The 9217-nt window shown below is 42.5% G+C and overlaps 1 protein-coding gene across 4 annotated transcripts in view; it reads left to right on the top strand.

Moving 5' to 3' along the window:
• Positions 1 to 355: 355 nt before the first annotated feature.
• LOC121571713 (ephrin type-A receptor 3-like) overlaps positions 356 to 9217 on the top strand; it is a 687439-nt gene continuing 678577 nt past the window's right edge. For 2 of the 4 annotated variants that reach the window (XM_041883352.2, XM_041883355.2), the window contains exon 1: positions 356 to 668. In XM_041883352.2, the coding sequence (XP_041739286.2) occupies positions 566 to 668 (103 nt within the window). In that variant the 5' untranslated portion in view covers positions 356 to 565. The remainder of the gene's footprint in view (positions 669 to 9217) is intronic. The other 2 variants (XM_041883354.2, XM_041883351.2) reach the window with 2 other exon arrangements.

Genomic DNA, 9217 nt, shown 5'->3' with positions numbered 1-9217 from the left:
TGCTGGGGCTAATGCTTGGAGATGGACTGCTGCTTTCTACTGATCATCTTTCGGGGAAATGACCTCTTGTGAACTTGAGCGTCTCTTTATCTCCAGGGTTTCCCAAACTCAGTTCTGGGGCCCCCCGCGGGTGCACGTTTTGGGTTTTGCCCTAGCACTACACGGCGGATTAAAATAATCAAAGCTTGATGATGAGTTGGTTATTTGAATCAACTGTGTAGTGCTAGGAAGAAAAACTAAACAGGACCGAGTTTAACAATTTAGCTCTGTAGGACCCTGCGGAAAACGGAAGCCTCCCGCTCGAGCCTGTCCCCTTTCCGTTCAGCGCGGAGAGGGAGAGAGAGAGAGCGAAAGAGTGAGAGACAGAGAAATTGAGAGAGAGAAAGAGAGAGACAGAGCGCTGACTCCTCCTCATTCTCCGGTGTCAAAGTTGACATCAGCCCTGGAGCGGAGTTGAACGGGAGCCTTGTGCGTGAACGGGAGAGCGAGCTCACATCATTCAGTGGCGAATGCTGCACGGAGTTATGTACCTCGCGCTGCCTTGCCCTCTGAACTGCCTGCCGTCATGGATTGCAAACCGCGCGCGAAACCACTACTACTTTTTATTTTACTGTTCATCTTGTCGTTTATTCGCCCAGCACTTTTGATCATCCACCCGTCCAATGAAGGTAAGAGTAAGTGAGAGAGGGTCGGACATAAAGAAAGAGTGTGAGATCCATGTAAGAGAGGGGAGAAAAGTGTTCGCTCCCAGACATATTGGTAGCACATCTTGCTGCAGCGGCTCGTCTCGCAGTCTGGACCGCATACATTTGAAGGAAGGTGGCTCTGACTGCACTGATGCTGTGGATGGAAGATAGGACATGTCATGTTAGACCATTCGATAATGTCCAAATATTGTCATGGCGGTATTTTAGCACATTTGTAAATAATCGTGTAATTAGTTTAACCCACTATGATGTGTGTTGATCCAAGCTCTAATGCGATGGAAGGATTTATGCACGGACTCCGTGTGGCGTTTTAAACCCTCATTAAGAGTTATTGGCCGGCTGGTAAATCGGTGGAAACTGGTATCGGATGCGAGGATCACGATAATCAGCTGGTGGGATCACGATAATCAGCTTTGGACAGTTAACACCGGGGTTCTCGTGCATCTAGGTTGGAATTAACCATTGGCGGCCATAATTATTCTCCAAATAGTGAGGATAATAGCCTACATTTTGAAACGCGGATGCAGAAGTGTAGATGTTGATGTTTGGTGTTATTACTCACAATTGCCCATGTTGGCTATTGTCCCATAACAATACCGAGTAGAAGCAGGCAATCCAAGCGCTGCAGCGCACAGTAAAGACCCAGGGGCAGGCAGTGGACCTCTGCTTAGCTTCTTACCCAAGCTCTTAGGCTAAATAGATGTGTATTTAGGCTAAATAGATGTGTATTTAGAAAATGCAGCCTATTCATATGAATTAGTATTCATTCACACGGATGGTTTATTGGATTATATAAATATAGCCCACTGTATGGAGACGTGCTGGAAGTAACACGCACACTCTAAAAAATAATATCCCATAGCGCAAGAACTCATCCACTCGATATTTCCATTGATTAACCCATTGGCTACTTTTTCTTAAATAGGCCAATCTCGACAGGTTGTTTATTACACATGCGCGCGCGCACACACACACACACAAACATGGGCAAGTTATGAGATGACTGGCCTATAGTTCCAAAGGGCAAGGCTCCTCTGTAATTGCACTTTGATTACGAAATTAATGTAAGCTAGTTGGACCGTCGATAGTCAGACAGAGCCAAATACTAATCAAGGAGTGAGCTCAGTAAAATGTAAGGATTTATTGTCATGCTATTATTGACTTTTTATTACATGGGAATAGGCTTTGCATTAGTTATAGGCATTGTAATTCAAAGTAGAGAACCTGTAATATAATTTCTTTAAAATGTTAAATTACGAATTCTAACATAATTGAACTGTAAACATATACGCATAGGCCTATATACAATTGAAGTGAATTGCTTAAGAAATTTAACGCACACAACCGAAAACATGCGAGCGAATAGACTGCATTTCCTCGGCGTATTCTTTGTTGCAACAACGTGGCGGTACAGGCCTATACAGCCTCCATAGGCGACCAGCATCACTTTTGTGTTCTTTTTGTAGGGAGGCACAACGCTTGAATAGGCCTATAAAAAAATGGCTTGAGAATATATGGTATCAAAATGAACAACGAATACTGCTCAAAGGTCAGATTAAGCATATGGGCCATGCACCGTACCGTGAGTGGTCAATGTTTAGGCCACATAAAACAACTTCTGTCTTTGGGTAATAAATATGCCTAGATTTCAACCCATATCATAGCTATTTAACATGGTCAATTAATTATAATGTATTATAATGGGAAGGAATGATTATTTCTACAAAGCAGTTATTCCTCCCTCCATGCATGTAGACTATATCGCCTCTTCTCATCTTATTTATATTATTGTCTAACTCACAGGCCATTAGTCTTTCAACGGTTAATAAGCCAAGCTTGGAGATTATGAAGTGACTTTTGTTTTTCGATTTGATATAAAGGTTAATTAAATGCATGGGTCTCTGGACAGCATATTGGCATTGATCTGACTAATGTATTTTGTTTTTAGAAACTTTTGATATTTTGAGAGGATGATTTCATCTTGGATATTTTCGATTATACGGCACATGTTATTAGCCTATCGACTTCTGCTGTTACTGTTTTATACTTTCCTTCACCTCACTATTTCCAGGAGCCCACACAGCTCGATTTCGGCAGAACAGTACTCGACATAGCCTACAGTAGTGAAGTCAAATATAGGCCTAGTCATTCCATTTTTATGTTAGCCTAATTATTGTTTAGGCCTATTTAGGCTGTTTATGAACTGATTTATTGTTCATGAAGTTAGGCCTATGGTGCTAATGTAACCTATGTAGATGCAATTTAGTCGAGATGTAGGCCTATTAGATAGATACAATTTGTGTTCAGGAAATATTGTTGTAGCCTACACTCAACACTCAACCAGAGGACAATTAATATATATAGGCCTACCGGTTGCTAAGCCTATTACTTATTGTTTATGACTTCTGCTATGGTGTACACCTAATGATGGCCGTCCGCAACACCCGGTCTGTCTGCCAGGGAGTGTCAGTGTCGAGCCGTTCTCACCGTGAAGCCTCACACGCTCTTGCATATCCTATCTGTAATAATAGAACTATCAAAAACACTTCTATCAGAAACAGAAAGCTCATGCTCCGCAGAGGAGAGAAGAGAGGAATTGTCTCCCTTGTTTAATACTGTTTTTGTGCTCGAGGCACGGTGTCATCATGGCCCGGTTAAGTCAGAACCCCCTCCCTTTCACAGGCTACTTAAGTCCCTTTCATAAAGAAAATGTTTAGCACAAAGCCAAATTCTCTCCATTTATTTCAACATTGAAACAACGTGGAACTACCATATCGGTTTATTTGCAGTTATGAGTGTAGAACAATAAATGGGGACATGGCTATAAAAGTTTAGCTTATTTTAGTAGGCCTAAGCAATTGCTTTGTCCGAAAAATGTAGGTTAGGCCTATGCATCTATATTTGCAGGAAAATATTTATTTGATAGGCTACTTATCTGTGAAGAAAATGTTTATAGGTTGACAATGACAATTAACCTACCTTATTTATAAATTGACCATTTCGTTTTCTAGTGAACCGAAAATAAAATAGGGGCCTAGACTATAGGCCAGACATATCTAGGGTTGATAACTCTGCAAGTAGCCTACGTTTTAGAATTTTTAAATTTAGCCCAAATGTGTTATTTATAAAAAATTGTCTTTGTAAGTGTCCTCTGTCTGTTGGTCAGCGTGTCCACACACATAGTCTGTTGTGGTTTAGGCTTACTCTTTTTAGGCCATCCTTTAACGTCCTTTTGGAAATATTCACTGCGTTTTGTTGCCGGATATCATATAATCTATCATTTCAGAGCAGAGAAAGTCGTAAATCAACTACAGTAATGCAGTCCAACCACTCTTCAATCCGTAACGCCCTACTTTGGGGCTTCTAGCAGAACCACGACTCGCATGGGCTACATTACATAAAACCCATACTCTAAAATAATACACTGTAGATATAGGCATATTTAGGACAACTTGACCATGTGTTGAAAGACTAATGGCCTGTGAGTTAGACAATAATATAAATAAGATGAGAAGAGGCGATATAGTCTACATGCATGGAGGAGTAGTTTTGTGATTAGTTCAAGAGTAAGCGGGAGGAAAATATGGAAGTTTTAGAAGTTTAAAACTAGCCTATTTCATGTCGACTAAGATTCTATGTCACCTTTTGTGGTTCCTCTCAGAATTTAGAGGTTAATCATGTTCATTATAATAACGATAATTACACATTATTTTAGGCTATTCATCATTATCATTAATTATAGGCCTAATGATTCTGGTGATGACAATACTCTTTATAATTAGCCGAAATATCTGTTTTATTCTTATTGCTAACTTCTAGCTCCTCTTGTGTTTATTTATGGTGAAATAATAACGTTTTCAACAACTTCGACAAGGTACAATTTCAACACGCACGCACATGCTTCGCATTACGCATGACCAACATTTTAATGTTAAAATATAGATTTTAGGGATCCGAAGTTTCCCTATCAGGCCTACAAATGTTTATTTACTTAGGCCAATATATTTTTTATTTTATTTTATTGTTTCGTTTAAATTAACTGAGGCCTATTGCAACACTGGAAAAGTTGAGACATGCTCTAGTTTTCCCTCATCGTTATTGCCTACAGTCCCTGTAAAAGTGTGTTGTTTCTTCATCAGTACCTTGTGAGATCTTAAAAACCCATTGCACTTAAACCAATTTGAACTGACACCAAGAAAAATGTTGCTTTTTGCTGATAAATATGTTGGTTAAGTTTTAGCAGCACAATGTACTATTTTACAAGCCATAGCCTATGAATGATGGATTGTTAAGTGTGTTCTAAGGTGGAGGCCTACTGCTTGGTCAAACTATTCTGTGATGGACCAAAACTTGGTGATGAGATTTTTCCCACTTTCCATAGGCTAGTGGTTGTTTTGATATAAAATATAAAATAAATAAAAACAAAGAAAACAAATTGTGAAATGTACCTTACCTTAAAGTATACACATAATTCAAGTTGAATTATATGTTGTTCAGAGAAAACAATTCAGTATAGGCCTATACTGAATTGTATCACCATATCCATATTATGTTCATGGTTTCAATATGACTTTTATCAAATGCATATTGGCCCACATGCTATTAGTCATTATAGGCTGCCTATATTGCTACACACTCGTGTTTACAGAAGCAAATACATTTTTCTGCCATTTAGCAGTGCTTGTGTAAAGCCATAGTCCTGGAATAATTTGGCCAGAAGTTATGTAATATTCAGATATTGTATTGGCTGATTTGGAGGGATTCTTGCACTAAACGGATCAGTGTATTTTCTCAGTGTACATTTATCTTTGAGTGAGTGCGCAGCATAAAATTAGAGAATGGCTCCGTAGACATACGTGTGTGTGAATATGGGCGACGTTAGTGAGTCTGTCTGCGTGGTGCCTGGTATGGTTTCTTTCCCCGCCCGGGAGCCGGGAGGCGGTGGTATTTTTAGCCGGTGGCAGGGAGGCCTTGCCCGGGGAGGCCGGAGCAGTAACCCCGCTGGGAGGAGCAGAGGTTTGTGAGTGATGGTACCTTTGGGAGAGAGGGGGCGGGGTGGCTAAAAATAGTGCTCTCTGTGTATGTGTGTGTGTGTGTGTTGTAGACCTATCTGCTGGATGGGAGGCCTGTAGGAAGCTGTATAGGTAGTGTTTATAGGTTATCTAATATCTCACAATGTATGTGTATTAGAGAGAGAGTGTGTCTGTACATGCGAGTATGAGCTGTGAGAGGGGAACCAGAAGCAGCATCAGACACAGCGACACTCAGTTTGAATAATTCATGATGGGAGGAGAACACTTCACCCTGAACACACAGTCACAACCTGCAGACGTGCCTGGCTGCAGACAGACTACTGCAGCCCTACACAACCATGCAGACACAGACTACTGCAGACCCTAACACACATTCTCAACCTGCAGTCACAACAGGTGTGTTCCATATAGCCTACACATATTCTGTGCCAACCTGGGTAGACTAGAAGATTCCTATATCATTTTGATGTGTTTCTGCAGACACTGTGCCCACTGTACACACTGCCTACAGCCTTGTGTTTAACTTACTGCTGAGCTGATATCTTCAATAAATACTCATTCAGATGGACATATTGGGCCTGTGGTTTTACTGTCTGTCTCTGTCTCTCCTATATTGATTCACCTGGCTGTCTCCATGTGGTTTGTTCCCAGACCAGAGACCAGTGACCAGCAGTAGCCTACTAATATTGTTCCTTATTGTTAGTTACTGTAAAGAGCCCTGCTTTCTGAGACACACTGCGGTTGACTAACTGGGTAGACACACTGACGAGAGAGTGTGTGAGCGTTTTGTGTGAGTGTTCGTGCATATGTTTGTGTGTCTTTGTGTAATGAGTGTGTGCATGTGGACCTTCACATGTGCGCGTACACGTGTGTGTGAGTGCGTGGGATTTTGGTAGAGATTTCCGGCCCGTGCAGCTGGAGAGGCAGCTTCAGATAGAGCCATCTAATTTTCTGCTCTCAAATTCCCCACGCTTGGTTCAATTTGAGACGGGGTCTGGCTCGTTGAGAAATGTAAATTGGAACCAATGGAGCTACATGCTGCACTGCTATAATCTGACAGGAGCAGATAGCTTTATTAGCTCTAATAGGAGTCTGTCTACTGAATGTGTGTGTGTGTTTGTGTATGTGTCTGTGTGTGTGTGTGTGTCTGTGTGTGCGTGCGTGTGTGTGTGTGCATGTGCGTGCGTCCCTGCACCCCGACCGCCAGCTGCTTGGCTAGCGCTCAGGTGAGCCTCAATTTTGTGGGTTTCAGCCTGGAATGTGCTAATAGTCTTTATTTTCCTCTCCCCTCTCTCTATACTCCACCCTGTACTCTCTCTCTATACTCCACCCTGTACTCTCTCTCTATACTCCACCCTGTACTCTCTCTCTATACTCCACCCTGTACTCTGTCTATACTCCACCCTGTACTCTCTCTATATACTCCACCCTGTACTCTCTCTCTTTACTCCACCCTGTACTCTCTCTCTATACTCCACCCTGTACTCTCTCTCTATACTCCACCCTGTACTCTCTCTATACTCCACCCTGTACTCTCTCTATATACTCCACCCTGTACTCTCTCTCTTTACTCCACCCTGTACTCTCGCTATATACTCCACCCTGTACTCTCTCTCTATACTCCACCCTGTACTCTCTCTCTATACTCCACCCTGTACCCTTTCTCTATACTCCACCCTGTACTCTCTCTCTATACTCCACCCTGTACTCTCTCTCTATACTCCACCCTGTACTCTCTCTCTATACTCCACCCTGTACTCTCTCTCTATACTCCACCCTGTACTCTCTCTCTATACCACCCTGTACTCTCTCTCTATACTCCACCCTGTACTCTCTCTATACTCCACCCTGTACTCTCTCTCTATACTCCACCCTGTACTCTCTCTCTATACTCCACCCTTTACTCTCTCTATACTCCACCTTCTCCCCTCTCTATACTCCACCCTGTACTCTCTCTCTATACTCCATCCTGTACTCTCTCTCTATACTCCACCCTGTACTCAATCTCTATACTCCACCCTGTACTCTCTCTCTATACTCCACCCTGTACTCTATATATACTCCACCCTGTACTCTCTCTCTATACTCCACCCTGTACTCTCTCTCTATACTCCACCCTCTCCCCTCTCTCTATACTCCACCCTTTACTCTCTCTCTATACTCCACCCTGTACTCTCTCTCTGTACTCCACCCTGTACTCTCTCTATATACTCCACCCTGTACTCTCTCTATATACTCCACCCTGTACTCTCTCTCTTTACTCCACCCTGTACTCTCTCTATATACTCCACCCTGTACTCTCTCTCTTTACTCCACCCTGTACTCTCGCTATATACTCCACCCTGTACTCTCTCTCTATACTCCTCCCTGTACTCTCTCTCTATACTCCACCCTGTACTCTCTCTCTATACTCCACCCTGTACTCTCTCTATATACTCCACCCTGTACTCTCTCTCTACAGTGGGGAAAAAAAGTATTTAGTCAGCCACCAATTGTGCAAGTTCAATTGTGAAAGTCCGCTGGGCAACACGGACTTTCAACTCCCTCCAAAGATTTTCTATGGGGTTGAGATCTGGAGACTGGCTAGGCCACTCCAGGACCTTGAAATGTTTCTTACGAAGCCACTCCTTCGTTGCCCGGGTGGTGTGTTTGGGATCATTGTCATGCTGAAAGACCCAGCCACGTTTCATCTTCAATGCCCTTGCTGATGGAAGGAGGTTTTCACTCAAAATCTCACGATACATGGCCCCAATCATTCTTTCCTTTACACGGATCAGTCGTCCTGGTCCCTTTGCAGAAAAACAGCCCCAAAGCATGATGTTTCCACCCCCATGCTTCACAGTAGGTATGGTGTTCTTTGGATGCAACTCAGCATTCTTTTTCCTCCAAACACGACGAGTTGAGTTTTTACCAAAAAGTTATATTTTGGTTTCATCTGACCATATGACATTCTCCCAATCCTCTTCTGGATCATCCAAATGCACTCTAGCAAACTTCAGACGGGCCTGGACATGTACTGGCTTAAGCAGGGGGACACGTCTGGCACTGCAGGATTTGAGTCCCTGGCGGCGTAGTGTGTTACTGATGGTAGGCTTTGTTACTTTGGTCCCAGCTCTCTGCAGGTCATTCACTAGGCCCCCCCGTGTGGTTAGCTCTCTGTAATTGTGAGAGGAAAGTTTAAATTATTTTGAGAATAAATTGAAACCTAGAATTTGTGACATAATCTAATCATTTCCATATTTCCAGTATAATAATTAATGTTGTTCATATGCCCACTCAGAGCCCATGATTTATCTGAAAACATAAAGGTTCCATTATAAAGTTTAGAACATGACAGTTAAGGCTCGGACACACCAATAGTATCTGCCTGCCGAGAGTACTTTGCGAACCAAGAAAATGTCGGCAGGCAGACATCAACAGCGCACTGAATGATTGGTAGACGAACGGGAATCCATATTCAGTGCGATGTGTTCGACC

Source organism: Coregonus clupeaformis, chromosome 29 (assembly GCF_020615455.1).
Source record: "Coregonus clupeaformis isolate EN_2021a chromosome 29, ASM2061545v1, whole genome shotgun sequence".
NCBI lineage: Eukaryota > Metazoa > Chordata > Actinopteri > Salmoniformes > Salmonidae > Coregonus > Coregonus clupeaformis.
This window is presented reverse-complemented; position numbering and strand designations above follow the sequence as displayed.